The 20,784-nt window shown below is 37.0% G+C and overlaps 2 protein-coding genes across 2 annotated transcripts; one reads left to right on the plus strand and one right to left on the minus strand.

Annotated features, from left to right (window-relative positions):
* Nucleotides 1–2,727: 2,727 nt before the first annotated feature.
* Nucleotides 2,728–6,901, minus strand: LOC111694171 (dymeclin-like). The gene is made up of 11 exons (XM_023461186.1): nucleotides 6,180–6,901; nucleotides 5,757–6,069; nucleotides 5,483–5,686; nucleotides 5,169–5,413; nucleotides 4,879–5,097; nucleotides 4,625–4,803; nucleotides 4,422–4,547; nucleotides 4,014–4,337; nucleotides 3,770–3,952; nucleotides 3,585–3,701; nucleotides 2,728–3,512 (listed from the first exon to the last, which is right to left on the minus strand). Exons 2-11 carry the CDS (start codon nucleotides 6,041–6,043, stop codon nucleotides 3,342–3,344), a joined length of 2,055 nt encoding a protein of 684 aa, XP_023316954.1. The 5' UTR covers nucleotides 6,044–6,069; nucleotides 6,180–6,901; the 3' UTR covers nucleotides 2,728–3,341.
* A 201-nt stretch (nucleotides 6,902–7,102) lies between these two features.
* On the plus strand, nucleotides 7,103–14,762 carry LOC106659904 (TAR DNA-binding protein 43-like). Its single transcript, XM_014382658.2, has 4 exons — nucleotides 7,103–8,623; nucleotides 9,757–9,926; nucleotides 10,004–10,144; nucleotides 13,703–14,762. The coding sequence occupies exons 1-4, from the start codon at nucleotides 8,002–8,004 to the stop codon at nucleotides 14,672–14,674; spliced, it is 1,905 nt and encodes a 634-aa protein (XP_014238144.1). The 5' UTR covers nucleotides 7,103–8,001; the 3' UTR covers nucleotides 14,675–14,762.
* The last annotated feature ends 6,022 nt before the right edge of the window (nucleotides 14,763–20,784 follow it).

Raw genomic sequence — 20,784 nt, forward strand, 5'->3', positions numbered from 1 at the left:
ATGAAATAATGTACCTAAAGTAATGTGAAAAATAAATACAAGTTGAAACGACAAAAACGCTATATTCGCGGACAGTATTTGACGTGAGCAAACTTGAAATTTAAAAAAAAAGAAACAAAGAAAAAAAAGTCGCTCTCGTTGTCGAGCAATTACTTGGCAAAACCTGCACTGCGTAAATCCTCTCGTTAGATTGAAAAAAATTTTTAAACAAATACTGCCATAAATTTAATTGCGTGTTATTGAAAAACAAAAGGAACATGTAATTTTAAGAACATCAAACGATATCAAAAAAAACAAATTCCTAGTTACGTGCAGGAACCTCGATAAATTACACACATCTATATTATATGTATTTCGCTCGCACGCGAGCATCGAACAAGTAATATCTCTGCTATCTAATTATTGAATAAAAAGGCAAAAAAAAAGGATGGCGCGATGAGGGCAATTTATTTTTTCAATGTGCAAAGCATATCATTTTTATAAAAAATACGAAACAAGAATAGAGAAAAAATAAACACTTAAACGCTAGGGAGACTCTTTTTGCGCGTCGTGAACCGAGACACAAAAAGATCCGTTTGAGAAACGTGTCGGTAGCTCACGTTGTATTGGCCACACAGTTTAAATAGCGTTTAGCGATACGTTTTTTTTATTCATACGCAATTTTATACATTACCCAGCACCTTTTATATACATATCGGTTCTATAAGAATTGATTTGGCCCTTCGACGTGTATCGAACAACAACAAAAAAAACTTGTACTACCAGCGCGATACAGTGGGGGGGCTTTAAATGAAAGAGTGATTTGAGCTCGTGATTTGAAAAATCGATTCTTATTGTTCAAAATAAAAATACGGTGGTGTACGTGAATACTTTTTGCAAAATAATATTTTTCAAACGTAGTGTCTATATATTACTCGTGTTGTGTACTCTTTTATTTTTCATAGCATGTGTATATAACTAATTGTTTGCTATTCTTTTAAAAAGATAATTCATTTTTTTTATAGCGATGGAGCGCATTGTATTAACTCACGTCTATTTATAATTATTATTAAAATGCAAGCGAGTTTTATTTGTATAAGTCTGAACGAAACATATGTAAACGCGGCACATATTTTTGGTCTGAGATTTATTCTGCAATTATACACTTAGGTGCACAATTTTTTTTTCTCTATACTTCAACAAAACACATTATTAATTATACTAAATAACGAAAGGACTCTAATTTAATGTATAAGAAAGAACAAAACTAGGAAAAGAAATCTTTAAGCGTTCATAATGTACTTAACTAAATGGTGTTATACTGTATAGCTGGTGTAGAACCGAAGCTTCAATGAAATATAAAACAAAAAATTTCGTAATGAATAATTGTTAACATTTATTCTACGTACGGGGTTGGTTTAGGTAAATATAAGGAAATGAATAAATAAAAAAAGACACCCACGTAAAATATAGCAACAAAGATGACGCTGTGAAAATTCTTCAATGTTTTGACCATGATACTCTGCTACGCGCAAATCAAGGGCCACAAAGTCGATCGTTTCTAATTATTATTATTATTAATTTTCTTGATTAATAAAGATTGATGTGTACTTAAAATTTGAGCTTTGATTTCTCTAATGATTAAAAAATATGAATTAATCTGGTGTTGCGAACTGCTCGACTCTGTCATAAAGAATTTGTTGTTGTATTCAATTTTGTGAAACATAATACCGATAAAAATCACGCGTCAGTGAGCAGCGGTTTCAATCACATCAAAATCTCCAACCACAAATTGTAAGATATTCGATCTCCAATAAGATGGGGACAAGATTAGAGAGAAATCGTATATACATAGCTTACACTTAGATTGGTTTGAACGAAAAATTCACTGGCTGTTTTTTCTACTGAATCATAAATTCAATCGATCTACTTTGGATTCCGATCGCTAAATATTTTGTAACTTGCTAAGAGCGAACTCGCTCACACCCTCACACACTCCCACGCAAAATATGATTGCAAATAGATGTCGTTTTACATGAGAATACAAGAGAAATGTGCATTTACAAAAAAAAAAAAAAATTAATAATAATGCACCAAATGCAACGGTTTGTAAATGAAAGGCTAAATTCTCCCCCCTCTTTAACAACACACTTTTGTAAAAAAAAAGAAGGCAAAAAAACTTTTATGTTAATTAGAAGTGATAAATAAGGAATGAAAAAAATAGATAAATAAATAAATATATATATGCGATTCACGCATTCATATAAGCCCGATTTTACGCTTAAAAAAATGACATTATATAGTATGCGTATTTGTATAGTTCTCAGTATTAAATATTGTATAAACATATGTGAAAAACTGAGACTATTCTTTTGCAAAAAATAAAGCTTATTTCCTAGAGTATATCAGATTGAAAAAAAAAGTAACAAATTTACAGCATATATATTCTTATGGAGATGTAATTTGGTTTATACTCAAGAGTAAATTCTAACAGCAATATATTTTAATTTTTCATTTGTATTTCCGAGGCTTCCTCGAAAAGAGATATGTGAACATCATTATTTGTTCGGTAAATAATTAAGAAAAAAAAATGACGTTTGCCCTATGCACATAAGAAGATAGGAATATATAATTAAAATAATTATATCTTAATGACATTCATCTAAAAAAAGTATATATACGTATAAAAATATAAATAATGCTACGATGTCAAGTGTATTTGTTTAATAAAGGTATAAATCCGAAAAATAAGCTATTTCTTGGTTTTTATTTTTACCCTAATCATTCGCCGATTTGCGCAAAAGAGAAGGTGTCGTTGAACACGAATTAAATTTTTTATATACATAATTTTATTTTATCTTTATTCTATTCACAGTGGAAACAGTTTAGTTATATACATTTTTATATAAAAAATGATTCAGATTTGTATTCATACTTAGTATAGTATTGGCATAATTTATGAAAAATTATTTACACTAATCAAAGCTGATTGATTATTAAAAGCTATATCTGCTCTCCTGAATTCGTAGCCCATTTACGATTAGCAGTAACTATGCTAAGTTCATTATTGCAACGAAATCGATAGCGGGATACGTTTGGTTGAATGGCGCCGCGTACCTCAACGTAATTTGGTAGCATTCTTCGTTTAACAGATCTGTTGCAGTTGGCACTGGCGAAGAGTAATCAATTTATATAAAGCGCTCCGTTTCATTAGCGCCTTTGATAAAATTTACACCGTAGCTATAAACGTTTTAGTGCGAGAAAGATTTCCGCAGTGTCATAATCGCGTTAACAAAGTAGTTTTTGTTGTATTAGTCTTAACAAATAATGCAATATCATGTGTCGTCGACGTTGTCGTCGTATCAGCAAACGATGACGGTTGTCTGTTCTCCCTGGCTTGGTAAAAATAATTTTATATTTTCGGCGCTCCAGTGAAGCAATGCACTTTGATACACCACACTCCAAACGTAAGGAATGAAAAATTCTTCTGGTTGCTCTTCTTCTACGTATTTGAACTTGAGTTCCGGGAATTTCTGAAACGTAATTTTGTTGGATTATTTATTGTTTGTTTCAGAGATAAAATTTTTTAAGTAAAAGTATCATACCCTCAAACGATCTCGTGGCCATTGACTAGTGCCTTGTTTAATTGTTTCTAATACATCGGTCACTCCAATTTGAGTATGCTCTTTTTCCTCCAGTTTAACAGAAAAAAAGCTTATTACCTAAAATATAGGTAAAGTTTAGTGTCAAAGTCGAAATATCATTAATTCAAACTTAAAATTGTATTTACCGAATCTACATTCTGAATGATATCTTGGAATGAAGAATGAGTTCTAAATGGTTGGAAAACATCTTTTTTATAAAGTAATGTGTAAATTAAATTTTGATTATGCGCTAGCTGATGGGTTAAAGTACTATTGATAATTTCTAAAACCATCCTTAAAACTTCCTCTAATACTGTTAAATCTTGAATCTGAAATATTGTTATAAATTTAAAATCATTGGGTTTTGTTCATGTAATTTTCAGTACTTACCAAATCAGTGTTTGCATTTCCGTTATTAATATTTATTGCCACTTCAGTTGAAGAAGATTGAGCTCTAACAGTTGCTTCCAGTTTAGCATGTTTTTTGGCCAATGTTTCAAATAAGCTTATTAATCTCTGACTTACATAGGGATGTAATGATCTAAATTGACTTGACATGTTTGCCAGAGCTGCTAAACAATTTGTATGCAAATATCTATCCCTCATTTTTAACATGTTGTATTGAATGGTTCTAATAACAACAAGAATCAGTAGACCTCCAAGAGATATTTCACTGATTGATCGTTCAGTGTACCAGGTTACACCTTTCAATACCTTAAAAATTTCACATTTATAAGATATATAATATATAATTAATTTTCATCATAGTTAATCTCCACATAAAAACAAGATACTCACTGTATCATGAACACTCTTATTAAATGATTCATCTTCACTCAAGATTAATAAAATAATTAGAGACATATAAATATGATGGGAAGTATTATCTGGAGCATTATAAAGTATCTTCAGAATAGGTACTATCTGAGAATTTAAAATTTATAATTATGAAATGAAATAAGGTTAATAAATAATAAAAAATGTAATGAAATAGTTCATACCAGAGATTGCAAATCCAGCCTTTTCATTATGAATTGTTTAACATTAGAGTTTCTGTGAAGCAGCATGTACAGAAGGAGTGTAATTTCATCTGTATTAGGTACTTTACATATTGTCCTATACAATTTTTCTACATTAAATTTAAAAGCACATGGTCCTTCACAAGATGTTTGACAGTTTTCTGATGAATAAAAAATGTTATTATTACTGTGTCCTATTCACACATATTTATTATATTACCATATTATCTTTGTACCTGTAACATTTGTAAATGTGAAGAGCGCCTCCCTGTATGAATTGTGTAAAGAATGCTGCGTGCAATGATTTGTCAAGACCAACAGCAATAATAGGGACTGACTAGCTAATGGAGTATCAGTATCTCGTTTCTTTTCAATTTCTTCCATATTACCACCATGTGATACTGAAACATTCTTAGTACTACTGATTCCAAAAGTGATTACATTCCAGAGTCCAGCTGAAATAAATTTTGAAATTATTTCATTTCGTTTTTTCTTATGAATGTAATGAATGTATGCAAAAACGTACCAGCAATACTGAAAACAATACTGGAACCAGGATGTGGAGCAAGTATACCTGGAGGTGCTTGGGTCTGTTCGGCAAAATTATTTAGCAAAGTGCAAACCAACACTGGTGCATGAGCACGCAATTCTTCATTCATAACAATTCTATAAACTGTACTATATTCTGCAGGAGTTTGAGAAAATAGTTGAACAGATAACAATACTAATAGGCAATTTATAGCTTCTAGATGAACGATATATGTAAATTCACTGAAAATTTATTTGAAGTATAATAATTGCTAGTTCAAATCATAGTATGCAGATTTGATAGATAATTACCACAGTGGTACATCCACCATAATTCCAACTAGAGCCTCAATGAATGATTGTAATCTTACTGGTAATAAGCTATTTGATTCTTCCACAGAAATTTGAGCTTCTGTATGTCTGACCATTTCCTCTTCTCCAACTGTTTCTATAAGATACTTTAAAATACATCTTACAGCAAAAAGTGAATTGAAGGTTTGCCAAGCAGGTACGATACTACAAAAATAAACATGTGTCATGAAACTTTTTAAATAAAGTATTTCATAAAGAAAGCTCAATTGTTTACTTTTCTTGGTCAGGCTTGCGAAGAAGTTCAGTTATTTTGATAAGCGTCACTTGAATGAGTGTGCCAATATTCCCCGTTATTTGATTGTTCACTAACAACTGTTGACAGCACAAATCCAATCTAGAATCAAGCTCGATTTGATCATTTCTAGTCAGTGGCGGTCTTATATTGTACGACAGCAAATGATTCCAAAAGTCATCCTCCAGCGGTATAGGCTCTTTGCTGCAGAACCTTTCGAGATATGTATTTTTCGAGAGATCCTCGACTTTGCTCGGTGATGCACCCATGACTTTATCGTCAAACTTGTCGAGTTCTAAAAATTCACAACGCAAAACACAGATTCAAGAACGAGGTATTATAAAATTATTGAGAAACAAGCAGCCTGCAGAGAGACTGCTCGCAGTGGAGGTAAACAATATTTACCTTCGGCACTTTAGAAAATATGTTTCCCTCGATAGTGAAAAATTCTCAACTGATTACAAATACGTGTACCATGAGTAATATTGCACGAACGCGTAATCTTTATAAACGCGATTATACCGCGGCCACGTCGCGCTATAAATCTCGAGAAAGCGTACAACGTGCAGATGTCATAATATCTCGCCGAATTTATTATGTGGCAGTGCACCAGGCCGGGATTCAATTAATAAGCATAACCTCCGACGTGCGATTTTTTGACAGAAGTTTATACTTTTGCCATTTTACAATTATATGCGGCTCGTCTGCGTGTCTCCTTTCTCTCTCTCTCTCTCTCTCTCGCACTCTCTCTCTCTTTTCCTCGTACAGTCTGTCTCTTTTTCTCTCTCTATCCAACGAACTATATACACGTAGTAAGTATGTACGCCGTGCTGCAGATTTTCCTGCCGAGAGTTACCAACTTGTCGGCAGGTATTCGCGAAAGCTTACTGCAAGTTTACCCATGTGCCGCACACGGCTGATTATTTTAAATATTTTGCCGCTTTTCGTCGGTTTCCCAGTTACTGAATATTCATGTAGAAAGATTATGACGATTAACGCGTCGTCGTTATAAAATATTTAATTATATCGTTAAAAATGTTTTAAACTATGCAATAAATGGAAGAATTTATTTAAAAAAAAGTAATCAATGTTACATTGACTTATAATTTTTTACTTTACCATTAATATTTGGGTCTCAAGTGATTCTATTCGTAATTTGAATGAAAAATTGAATTTTTGAGNTTTTTTTTTTTTCTTTTTAATGTGTACGAATATATACGACGACGCGGCAGAGAAGGAATATATATGGAGGAAGAGAGGGGGAACAGCCGCTAGCGGCAGCAGCAGCGCGACTAGCGAGAGCCATCGACGGGGCACCGCAAGTCTCGCTTCTCGCCGTCGCGAGTCCGACATTTTCCTGCTATGCACTGCTGAGGGAAGATCTGCGTGTGGTGAAGCCGCTGCGTTGAGTCTGTTTGAGTCCGAGTGTTTGTGCTTGTGCGCGCGAGAAACTGTGTGTATCGATATATATATTATTTTATAATTAATATATATATAAAGAGCGAGAGCTGTGAGAGTGACTGCGCTGCGAGAGTCTCCGCGGGTGTGAAAGAAAACTTGGTGTGCATTGCAAAATAGAACAGTAACAAACAAAAAAAAAAAAAAAAACAAAATTTAGATAATACATTTATCCGTTGTATTTCATTGTTAAAACGTACATAACAAAGAAAAAGAAAGAAAGCAACGCAGGAAAGAATCGAGAGAAAGAGAAAACAAAACAATAAACCGTATTGAGAAAATTTGCGAGTGAGAGAGAAAAAGGATATAATCTCGTTCCCGAGAACTTGCTGAGTGTTATATATACATATATATCGTTGTGCGATTGTGGGACTGCAGCTGTGTGTGTATTTTGTGCTCTCATCTTCTCTCTTTTTGGCCTTCGTACGACTACTTCTACCTACTACTACCACTACTATACACACCTATGTTACATGCAAAAATACTATTCATAGTTCGACACACGACATAAAGTATCGTATATAGGCACCTATATAAGACCGAATTCTACGATTCAGTTTTTCATAAGTGCTAGAGAGTCGTCATCGATAACAACAATAACAACAACAACAACGACAGCTATCGAAGCTATATCTCTGTCCTCGAAGAGGTGTCGTCGGAACAATCGATGCTCCATAGATATCATCGGCTCGCGCCCGAGTTGTGAGCGAAGAACGAAAGAGAGAGAAAGCGGCGGGGCTATAAGGAAATAGTAGAAAAGGTCGATTTCATGCGTGTGAAACAAGAGCAGCAGCCAGGAGAAACGCAGACCCAGCTACATCAGCAGGAACGTAGCAGCAGCAGCAGTAGCGGCAGCAGCAGTAGCAGCAGCAAAGAAGCAGCAGCAGCAGCGACGACCGCCGGCGACATAGATATAATCAAGCAGCAAGAGAGCGAGGTGGAGCTCGAGTTGCATCCGACCAACGACGAGCTGCTCAACGACGTCAAAATTCCTGCTGCCAGCGACGAATTAGTAGCGCCGACGACGACGAAATCCACGAAGCCAACGGCAGCTAGCAGCAGCAGCAGCAGCAGCAGTAGTACTAACACCACCAACGCGGGCAGCGGCGCTAATACCACTACTACTACTACTACTACTACTACCACGAGCGTTATGTCGTCTTACATTCAGGTCTCGGAGGACGAGGGTGAGGAGCCGATCGAGCTGCCCACGGAGGACGACGGCACTCTGCTCCTGACCACCCTCGCGGCCCAGTTCCCGGGCACGTGCGGCCTCAAGTACCGCAATCCCGAGTCGAGGGCGATGCGCGGCGTGCGCCTCGTCGACGGCAGGCTACACGCACCGGAGAACGGCTGGGGCAAGACCGTTTACTTTTGCAATTTCCCAAAAGGTTCGTTACCACACCACCACCACCATGCACACACCACCACGATGATGATGTCGTTGATTATTTCCCGCGTACACGCAGGCATACATGCACACGCTAGGCATCAACGACACCCGGGGAGTTTTGGTCGTGTTACCCCCTGCCTCGGATATCATCATCTCTCCCTCTGTGTGTCCGTGTGTCTCTCTCTGTGTGTGCGCGCGTTTGTGTGTATATTTCTACTACTACTCTTTCTACTATCGTCTATCTACGTTTTATGCATCGGCGGCAGCGAGGCATTATCCGATGATTTTACAGAGGGACCATTCGGCCGTTTTACTTTTCGAGTCGATACGAAAGTTCCACATCTACAATTCATTCGCGTACACCGCGATGATGTGTGGCGAGCACCAGCAGCAGCAGCAGCAGCGGGCGGCCATTTTGTCGCGGCCGGGCACGCCACACCGACATAACACACATACACGCGTATGCGCTGCTGTATAATCCTATACGGCACTTGGCGGGCCCGCGAGAAAGTCTTTTTTTTTCGGTGTATACTCGCGTGTACGTGTGCTTTGCGCCAAGGAGCGTCTACGGAGCTAACATGAAAAAGCTGCAGCCGCGTCCGTGACTCGGCTGCTCCATCCTTCCCTCCTCTCTCTCTCTCCACGTCACACGCGCTAATGATGATGATGATGATTCTCTTCGACTTTTGTAACCCTCCCCCTCGCGCGCCCGGTCTCGGTCGTGCGATGCGTGTGTAGGGAGTTCTGGCCTCTTGATAATAATGATGCACACACACGCCGTTATAGCCGAACGTTATTTAACAACGAAAACACGTGTCTCGTATCGTTGCCCCGTTATCGAAACAATGCCAAATTTTAACGAGTGGCCTTGTGCACTCCGCGACGATGATGCGTTTAATGGCAATGACATGTCGACGACGACGTCTCCGAAATTTTCCATAATGGGATAGCGATGTTGATATTGGAATCGGTATTATTTTGGACCGATTTTAGTACTTCGTATGCTAATGCAGTTTCCTCTTTTTCTTAATGATGACTTTGTAAACACAACTGTTCAAACCAACATCATTCAATGAGTTAAAGCAATATGATTACATTTTTTTTCTAATTTATTCTTATTTACAATTACAGAAAATAAACGTAAATCCGATGACAACTTAGAGAATTCTACGGCTAAAACTAAGCGTATGGAAACCAAACTTCGTTGCACTGATCTGATCGTTCTTGGATTACCATGGAAAACCACAGAGCAGAATCTTAGAGAGTACTTTGAGACTTTTGGCGAAGTTCTGATGGCTCAGGTACGGCAAAATTCTAATGTTGCTACGTATTTACTTCTTTTACCAAAGTACTAATTTATTATTGATTAATTATTCAGGTAAAAAAAGATTCAAAATCTGGTCAAAGCAAGGGTTTTGGATTCATTCGATTTGGCAGTTATGAGTCTCAACTAAGATGCCTAGCCCAACGTCATATGATTGATGGTAGATGGTGTGATGTGAAAGTGCCCAACAGCAAGGTAAGAGGTTATTACTAACTATGAATTTAGAGCAATTGTCTCCTTGATGGTTGCTACTATATTCAAGATCTTGCCAGTGATTTGTGCTCACTTGTGAAGACTGACGAACAATTTTTTTTTAAGAAAAAACAAAAACATTTGTGAGGTTTTACTTTTATAATAATTGCTTCAGTACTTTTCATCTTATTTAAAGTTTGTTGATTTGAAGAATTGATGTTTGAAATACTCCCAGAATGAGTGAGTTTGCATGAGTCATAGAAAAATTTCTGAAGCACATATTATCGAACGGTAAATTTTTTTGAGCTACGTTTCTTGAAAGTCGTGTTGAAATTTGTATTACAATTATTTAATGATAAACTACAACTTTTCAATTATATTAATAAACAATTTGAAATTAAAATTCTTAAACATTCAAATAATCATTCATTAGTTCTTTTTTTTACAATTTGGTCGATATTACAAAAAACTTGAATTTCAAATAATCATGTAACTTTTTAAAATCCATATAAGAAACATTATGAATCAGTTTGAGTTCAATTTATTTAAGAAAAGTGTGGAAAGTGTAGATGAATGTTTAAGAGACTTAGAAAGCAACTTGGCATGAAAGCATTTTGGAGTATTGAATGAGCGTAAGAATGTTTCATTTGAGCATTATGTGTGTATTGTATATTTGTGATCATGTTAACAGAGACTGACAGAATGTACATTTAATGTGTTGAGACAAAAAAAACTCTGGACTGCGCAGAGTTTGAAGATTAAACACAAACTTAGCATGTGGATATTAGTGATATGGCTCTACTGCTCTTGAGAAAGTTAGATACTTCTAAACTTCGGTAACTTATCAATCGCAGAATACGCGTGTCATTGTTGGCTCAAGCGCCTGTGAATATATATTCGATTATGAGTTTTAAAAGCTGATTATTTTTGTTAACCGTTTTCGCGTTTTTTGACATATATACTCTTGTTGGCTCGAAGAATGTGTGAATTTTTCCGTAAAACGAGCGCTTCATTATGTGTATTTGCGTGAAATTAATAACTGTCAACAGAGCTCGACTTTTTCTACGGTTTCAAATTTAAAAAAAAATGTGTGCCGATTAAAAGAATAATTTCGCGAGTTACTTTTCGCGTTGCAAGCCTAATAATGAGTATAATGCAGAGTGCTGTATGATTACTACTTTTCTGAGTCCGTTTCGGCAATTATCGTCAACATAATGCCATGTATAATCGTGTGCTAATTAAGTATCCGAATTCTGCTTGTGATTTTATTGAAGTTGTCTTTGCTCATAGCTTATTGATAAAAACCAGCGGTACATGGATGCACAGTACAGTCTGTGTTCCAACAGAGAGTTTAATGAAAAGAAAAAAAAAATTGTAATTGAGTATGGGTTTTTTTACTCTGATAGTTGAGAATGAATGTCAATACAAAAAAAAAAACTGTTATCATGGCGCATTTATGATAATGCACGAGTATGCAACGCCTATATAGTCGATAAGTTATGAAAACGAGAGCATTGTATGGATTAAGAGCATTAATTTTCGGGTGTCTCGTGTATAAACGGACCGATGATGATAATTTTCGGGAGTGAAGATTTCGAGAGAAGCGTCAGCGCGTTTTCGCACCCGTTGCAAAAAGCGACGAACTTATCTCGAAAGCCTCTGTCGTGATTCGTTAAAAAAAAAAAAAAAAGCAGATATGACAAAGAAAAGAAAAGAATATCCTTACTCCCTTCAATTCTCGCGATATTCATAGACAACTAAAAAGCGAGCGTGCGCATGAGTGTTGTGTCTGGTTGCAGAACATTGATGGCATAGTGATGTCGCGACAGTCATCCTCGGGCTACGAAGGCGCCAAGGGCGGTGGCGAGTACTACTCGCGCGGCAGCGGTGGTTACTCGGCGTCGAGGCGTGGTAAGCCATACGATCATCATCACCATCACCACCATCATCAGCAGCACCAGCAGCATCATCATCAGCAGCAGCACCAGCAGCAGCCCCATCATCATCACTCCGGCGGCGGCGCCTCCAGATACGAGGCGGGCGCCAACTCCGCCGATTACGAGTACAAAGCCACTCACTATCCATCCTATCCATCCAATTATCCGTACGACGGGCACGCGCATCAGGCGGCTCCGGCGGCGGTGCCGGCCGGTGGCGGTGGTGTCCCCGCGGGACCACCCGCGGCCCAGCCGCCGAGCGCCTACGGTCCCGCCGCGGCCGCCCCGGCGTACGGCGACGGCAAGGCCTACGGCGCGGCGGCGGCGGCTGCCCCGGCGGGGCCCTACGATCAGGCGCCCGCCGCCTATCCGGGCTACGGCGACCAGCAGCAGCCCGCGGCGGCCCAGCAAGCCGCGGCCTATCATCAGGATTACGCGCGCTACGACGACAAGTACGCCAGTTATAATCACCAGTCGCAGGCGGCCTACGAGCAAGACTCCAGGTACCACGAGGCGAGCTATCATCACGGCTCCGGCTATCATCACGGCGGTCGCGACGCCACGAGCGACGTGAGATACGACGAGCCCGCGAAGGACGGCTACAGCTATTCCGGCAGCTACAAGCGCCGGGAGTACGCCGAGGCTAGATATTAAGAGAGCTAGTTTCTATCTTCTTTTTTTCTATCTCGAATGTGCTGTCGTTTTTTCCATTTATTCTCTTTTTTTTTTATAAAATTTGTAACATTATACAAAGTGCCGACTGTTGCCGTGACAGTTTGTGGGAGGAGATTGATTTTTAATTCAAATGATTTGTCGGTAGTCGTCAGTTAAGGTATACACGTGTAATTTAGCTTGTTAATTATTGCTAAACATCATTTGTTGAATATCAATTTTTTATTACCGCACTTTCTATGCAACTATAAAAATTCTCGCTTTATGCGATGTTATTTTTTTTAATTCTTGAAACGAAACGATCGAATTTTATTTTGATTTATATATGTCAGCGTCACTTATGGTGATTCATATTATAAAGTAAGGTACGGTTAAATTTTCTACTCGGTCTTGTCAATGTTTTCATCTATCATCTTGTCATGATTCATACGTATATATTCATTAAACAATATATAGACTCGTGTACTGAAATGCGTGCAAAAGATGACATTTGTACCATTTATTGTAATGTAAATATTGTAATATTTACAAAAAAAAACTACTACGTTATGTATGGATTTTATCATAAAAACAAAACAAAAATGTATGAAATATTAATAAATTAGGTAGTCCATGATAAAGCAAGCGTGTACTTTAGCTTATATCATTTTATCCAGTGTGAATCGCGCAAAAATAGGATTAAGTGTCACCACAAGGAGTATATAGTCAATGCCAAATTCTTTTATGTCAACGTTGTGATAATTAATAATCGATACAACGTAAAAAAATTGCAGGCGAGTCTCTTAAACGTCCATCTATACGAATTCCAACTGAGCTTATAACGAATAATTAGTAGGCGCAGCGCGACGCGAAAAGCATTAAAAAAACAAAAACAAAATCTGAAATAATCAATCAAAAATCAAAAAAGGAAAACAAAAAACATTGAGAAAGTGTACTTGAATGTGTACTACAGGAAGGCATGATCCAGCAAGTTCCGTGCAAAGTGTTCGTGGGTCGCTGCACCGAGGATCTGACGGCCGATGATTTGCGCGAGTACTTCACCAAGTTCGGCGAAGTTACCGACGTGTTCATCCCCAAGCCGTTCCGTGCGTTCAGCTTCGTGACTTTCCTCGATCCCGAGGTCGCGCAGTCGCTCTGCGGCGAGGATCACATAATCAAGGGCGTCTCGGTGCACGTGTCCAACGCGGCGCCCAAGTCCGACGCCAACAATCGCGGCGGCGGCGGTGGCGGCGGCGGCAGCGGCGGCGGCAACTTCAACAATCAGCTCAACAGCGGCGGCAACATGCGCGTGGGCGGCCGAGGCGGCATGGGCGGCGGCGGCGGCGGCGGCGGTGGCGGCGGTCCCATGGACAATAACATGCCGGGAAACTACCAAGGTAACAGGTACATGGGCCACTCGGGCAACAACATGGGCCCGAACGGCTGGAACAATCCAGGGAACCGCGGTAACCTCGACATGCCCAATCTACAGGCGCTGGGCATTACTGGCCAGAACAACGGTGGAGGCCAGGCTGGTGGGATGTCCAACCCCTTGGCAATGGGCGGCCTTAGTCTCTCGGCCTTGCCGATGAATCCGGCATTGGTAGCGGCGGCGATCAACCAGGCCAGCTGGGGCCTCATCGGCAACCTGCAGAACCAGGGAAACGACCAGGGCTACAACAATCAGCCGGGCCCGCCCGGGCAGCCTCCCAACAGCAACAACAGCCTCGCGGCTAGCGGCAACTCGGGCTTCCTCTCAGGCTGGATGAATCAGGCAGGTGGCGCGGGCGGCGGCGCCGGGGGCGCCGGTAACGGCGACGGCAACAACGCCGGCAATCAGGGCACCCAGGGCGGCCCGAACAATCCCAACGCCTCCCAGGGCGCCTGGCAGAGCCATCCCGGACAGCGCGAGCCCAAGTCCAATGCTTTTCTCAAGTACGACTAAGTTCGCTCTCGCTCGCAGAGGCTTGCCTTCTATATATACCAAGCCTCGGCTCTCGAAGGCGGCGGCGGTGGCTCGCGAAGGGTTGTGGTCTCTTTGCCCTGTGCACGACGACGATGCGTTGGTGTCGTTCGATCGTCCTCTACTCTGTCTCTCTCTCTCTCTATCCCATGTAATCCGCTGCGTTGCTGCTGAAACCCTGCCCCACTACCCGCCCCCATCCAGCCCTCGCCTGCCCTCTTCAACTACCAAAATGCCGCCAATTGAACACTACATTTTTTGACCTATTATAATATTAAAAACGCATCACAACGACGATGACGACTGTGACAACTTGAAACTTCAACGCTATCACCCAGCCACAACAAACGACCTCGTCTCGGGCCCTGTGCTACTTTTTACTGGGTTTTTTTTTCCTCTTCTTCGTAATTTTTCTTCAAACTGTACGAGACGAGGTTTGGCTTGGTTTTTCTCATTTACCCTCCGCCCTTGCTGCAATCGTTGCTTACAAGTAAGCGCGTTGTGCTTTTGCTCTCTAGCCCTGAATTAATATTGCCTTTCGAAAAAGCATCCGTCGTTTTTTATTCTCATTTTCTTGAGAAGAAGTGCATCTTTTTTCAATTTCACACATTCGCATATCTACTATTTGACTTAGGCTTTTCATTCATCTTTTTCAATATTTTGCGCACCTTGGAAAATGCGTATTCTTAATTATTAAGCAAATAACTCAAAAGAAATTTTTGTAAATGGTACTTTTTACAATAACCTGTACGCAATAAAAAATACGACTTACTCTAGTTGTCATATTCATCATGTTTCAAAGTTGAAAGTGAACGAACGTTAGAGCTTTTATGTATGAGTTTCATTTTCTTCATCGGTGCGCAAATATTCTGATTCGATTATTGTAAAAAGCTAATTTTTACAAGTCCCGAATACAACTATATTTAAGACTACATTTATGTATTATTTGAACATGTCAAATGTGTTGCTGAAGGCTAGAGAGGATTGCGTCTCTGTTACTAAGAATAATTTTAACAGCAATATTTATATTATGTTACATCCCAATTCTTGGGTCATAAGTTGTACATTGTGGACAAACGGAAATTATTATAACTATAATTTACACTTTCTCTCTCTCTCTCTGAATTGTTAAATGTAAAGAAATAACATCAATCTAAACTTCAATTCAGTAATGTTATCTTTTTCAAGAATTATCTTACTTCCATCAAGTGTATCAAAAATATCCCACGATTGATACGTAAATTTTAAGCAAAGTTGCAGTTCTGTTTTATAGGAAATTTAACGAAAAAAATTTTTTAAATTGATTTTTCTTGATAAAGTAATAAAATTGATTAGAGAACGTCGAGGTGAACGACAAGATAGAAAATGAAAAATTTATCGTAGGCTTATTACTGTATAAAACCATATGCGAGCGCTGTGAAATCAGTTTTCCTTAAAAATTGTAAAAATTAATTTTTATCTGTAGAACAAAAATTATTTCTCACTATAAATGAATTATTATTATTGAACAAATTTATTACTCTATCGTAAATAAGAGTAATGTGAATGATAATAATGATAATAAAAATGATTAACTACAGTAATAGACGACTAAAAGAACAAATTCATCATGAAATATTTGATCGCATTGAAATTGGTGCACGGTAATGTTTTTGATAAAATAATATTTGGTTGCTTTAAAAGTGTATAAGAGAGAATCTGTAGATGAAATATTGATATGTTTGAAATAAACTCTGCGTGTAATTTTGTTTTTGCCCGAAAGTTTATATTAGATAACAGTGTGTTTGATAAAATAAATAAATATATATTTATATGATATGCGCCGTTTTTGTGGAATATAGTAATTATTTGTAATTAATCGCTGTAATAAGGGAAGATAGAATAAATATGGTTATGTTGATCGACTGCAAGTGGTTTTGAGTGAATTATGATTTGCTGATGAATAATTGTTTTATGGTAAAAATATTTACGATAAATTGAATAAAATTATAAATATGATGCTATGAGAGATAAAAAATTGAAAACAAAGAGAGAGAATGTTTTTTGTTTGCTAAATTTAAGAAAACTGACTAAATGTATGGAGTGAAGTGTTTTTTTACTGAACACAAATATTATAAAGCGTAAGTATGAAAGGGATGATGGACGAAAAGAAAGTTGAAAAAATGGAGTTGAGCAGTTAAAAGTGAAGAGTGTAATCCTTATTAGAATAAGAAGTATATGTATATCTAGAGAATGATATAAATGTAGTCTTCAACGTTTAGATAAAAACGATAGATAAATATGAGTTTCATTAAATCACGCATCAAAATGTATACATGTATGTATATGTGTCATATGGTACATTTGAATAACGCTAAAAATTTAGTACTCGCAACAAATTTATATTGATTTCATTACATCGAAGTTACGTCTTCGACCAGTTCATCGTGACATTGTACACGCAACAGTTTTTATTTCACTTCTTATTATGAGACTTGAACTCGATAATATTTCACTTTTTTTAAAAAAATAAATAACCACCTATCAACATTTTAAAAAATTTTAATTTTTTAGTTACGTCACTTCGTCCTCTGATGACAATTATATTTGTGTAATTCTGAAAAATAAAATCCTTATTAGATAAATAATATGGATAACTAATGAAGTGTGAGTGTTGTATTTCATAACGATGTGTTACGCATGTGTCTTTCCATGGAAGCTCAGTCAGCCTGATATACCCGGTATATCATAGATTTACCCTCGAATAAAAAAAAATGTAATTTTCAAAATAAAAGTAACAACGACATCTTGTTATTTTCATACCTGAAGTTTGTGTATATTCTTGCAAACTTTTTAAACACGAATGATTCCGATGATTCTGGTGTCGAGCAAAGAAAATAAAGAAACATCCAAAAGCTCCTTATATGCTACGGTGTATGAATAAAAGCCATGTCAGTGGAGATCACGACACCCGTACTTTTTGTGAGATCGATCAAAATCAAAAAAAAATAATTGAAAAATGTGTTTAACGCAGCGCGTTATACCTCGATAGCGTCAAAGTGATGAAAACTGACGCTTTTTTCATAACAATACTCAATTCACTAAATCTCTTTCACCGTTTACATACGAACAACAACCCCCATATGATTTGAATTATGTGAGCAACTCACTTGAACGGAACTACTTTAGAGTAATTGATCGTACATTAATTTCGGTGTTTCGAAACCTTGCTAGTCTTTATGGAATTACGATTAATTTAATAAATGTCAAATCCTCGAGTAAAATGAATACGTACGCGAAACATTGTATAGTAATGTGAAAACGAGATTTTGAACGATTGCGATGTATAAACCGAGTGCAGTTACAACCGCATGTTTTTTTCTACTGGATGATGCGTCCTATTGTTATATTCAGTTTTGAGTGTTGATCGTAGCCAAGTGTGATTGGGTACATGGCAAAAAATGAAACATAATTAGAACGAGATGCATTTAACGAATGTCATTTATTAACGATGTCAATGCTCTACTGTAACAGTATAATGAGAGAAAGATAAAAAGCCTATATAATATGTGACTCGCTCAAATATCCTTAAAACGAGAGAAAAAGAAAGAGAGAAAGGGAAAAAAGAAACAGAGAGAATTCATAGATGTTGGAATGATTGATAAAAGGCAGTTTCCAAGTCTTTTCTGTAAAAAATAGAGAAAAAAAAAACAAACGTGCTACGTATTTTCACAATTTTAACAATTGCTATTATGCGACAAAAAAAGAAACAAAAATAGTCAAAGAGACCATTTACGCAATTTACATCGGTCGCTTCCTCATCGTCTTTAATAGTATACGTATGTATTTATTTAGTTGCAAGAACGACAATGACTTGATAATTGAGAAAAAATGATGAAGCGTGAAAACTGTGTACGTGTGACGAGTTAATGAGTAAAAAAGAAAAAATAGAGCGACTAAAGGCGTGATATCCTTTATTGTCATATAAAATAAATTTACTTGTATAAAAACTTGGGTTACGAACAAGTATATAGAACAAGATGCCTTAGATAGACTCATATATATGAAACTACGATTTGGAAGCGATCATGAAAATCGATCAAATGTGTAAATAAATAATAATTAATTATAATGATAAAATAAATAATGTTAATTATAATGATAATTATAACGAAGAAATGATATACCTGAACGGGTCGCGTGGATAAAGCGAATGGTTTTTACGGGTGAATTTATGATTGACATCATTGATGAAGGGAGACAAACTGAATAAATTTCATGGAATGTATGAAACAAATGAAAAAAAAAAATATGTGTATCTTTTTCTAATTTACATCTTCGATCGACATTCGCGTGTCGCTGCATCGAAAAGTGTGAAAAAAAAAACAAATAAATAAAGGGGGCAAACTATAAGACTGCTATTGAACAAGTCAAAAGATTCTTGCCATATATTATTGTGTACAATGAGGGAAAAAATTGTATTTGTGAGAGGAAACGAATAATTTATGTAAATAGGTTTGAAGTCGATGAAGATGCGGGTTCGATCTAATAATATGCATTGTGCAGCGAGAAAATAAAAATAAAAGAATAATAAATAAATAAAGAATACCTACGGGAATCGACTATTCCTTCTCTCTTCTGATCTCGACGGAGAGCAATTAAAAAAAAAAAAAAAGAAAAATAATAAATGATACATTAAAAACTACCTGAACGACATGATACATTTTCCACGAACACGATGCAAAACTTGCAAAACACATGTGCAACACACGTTATCGAGTAGATGTTGCTCGTAATTAATAGGCACGCACACAACCCCGAACCGTACACGCAACTTACGATCGATGGTTATAATACAGATTTATCGAGGAAATGCATTATCGTACAGACTGCCACTGTGATCAATGAATAAAAGAAATAAAAAAAAAAAAAATAAAAATAATAATGGTGAATGAAAAAACGACTGCTTATAAATAGCATCCTAATAATATGTAAAAAAAAAAAACAAAACAAAAATAAAAAAATTTTATACGATCGAAACGATAATTGTTACACTCGTAGAAAATCGTTTGTAGAAGTCGAGAGCCGAGCAAGTCTGTGTGTTTAATACGTATTGAGAACTGAGAGAGGTATACATTGATGAGTGATGATGATGATGATGATGATGATGCGAGGAAAAGATAATTTTTAAACAGGTGCGTGTATCGTGTGCCCATCGTTGAGCTACGGATCTTTTGATGATGGAACTGTTCATGATTTTTGTCCCATATGTGTATATATACATATTTACAATATATTATATACTTTTTGATGTTCTGCAAAAAATTATCAATAAAGTTACGTCAGTAATGAACAATGATGTGTTTATACATTTTCTTTATGATTCCTGAAATCCCATTAATAATTGATAAGACACAATAACTGGTACATTATGCAGCATATGCTTTCGGCTTCTTTTCGGAATCAACTCCAGTGAAGGTAAAGTCTCAATTCTTCTAATCGTCGAGTTCCTTGCTTGAATAAAGGATTTCTAATAAAATCATTATTTAAGAAAAACTTTCTTATTAATTTAAACATTTCTAATGTTTCAAATATAATTTATAATAGTTAAAAATATCTATCAAATATTATTCTTTATACAACCATTGGAACAGATAATTATTTCTCCATGATTTATATTTTTAAATAACATCCAGAATGAACGTCTAAGAATGTCAGGTTCTGCATTTTTTCCCGTTTTTATGGCATTTTGGTATTTTAGAAGGTATTTAAATATACTCATAGATGAACCCGTATCAGTATGGGGAATATATTTTATTCTTAGAACCTAATTCGAAAAACTTGACTTATCATTTCCTTGCCCTAGTACCACTATTTCTATTTTCGGAGCTTCAAGTCCGACCGATAGGTGGTGCAGCGCGGGAATAAAGACGTACCCGCAAAAGAAAAACATTCCTTATGGGTACAAGTATACCATCCCTCGAGAAGAAATTAGTTTTACTCTTAACATCAGAACTTGTTTCTCTGTGAAATTTTTTGAATCGGTTCTTATTTGTAATCTTCAGCATTATTACAGAGATTTCTTATTTCAAAATTCTAAAGAATAACTGAAG

Source organism: Trichogramma pretiosum, unplaced genomic scaffold (genome assembly GCF_000599845.2).
Source record: "Trichogramma pretiosum strain Unisexual culture from Peru unplaced genomic scaffold, Tpre_2.0 scaffold36, whole genome shotgun sequence".
NCBI lineage: Eukaryota > Metazoa > Arthropoda > Insecta > Hymenoptera > Trichogrammatidae > Trichogramma > Trichogramma pretiosum.

Coding starts and splice junctions, on each gene's coding strand:
- LOC106659904 (XM_014382658.2), top strand. CDS start 8,002: ATGCGTGTGAAACAAGAGCAGCAGCCAGGAGAAACGCAGACCCAGCTA. Junction 8,624..9,756: donor CTTTTGCAATTTCCCAAAAG/GTTCGTTACCAC, acceptor TTACAATTACAG/AAAATAAACGTAAATCCGAT. Junction 9,927..10,003: donor GCGAAGTTCTGATGGCTCAG/GTACGGCAAAAT, acceptor TTAATTATTCAG/GTAAAAAAAGATTCAAAATC.
- LOC111694171 (XM_023461186.1), bottom strand. CDS start 6,043: ATGGGTGCATCACCGAGCAAAGTCGAGGATCTCTCGAAAAATACATAT. Junction 4,338..4,421: donor ATAAGAGTGTTCATGATACA/GTGAGTATCTTG, acceptor GAAATTTTTAAG/GTATTGAAAGGTGTAACCTG. Junction 3,702..3,769: donor TCATTCAGAATGTAGATTCG/GTAAATACAATT, acceptor CCTATATTTTAG/GTAATAAGCTTTTTTTCTGT.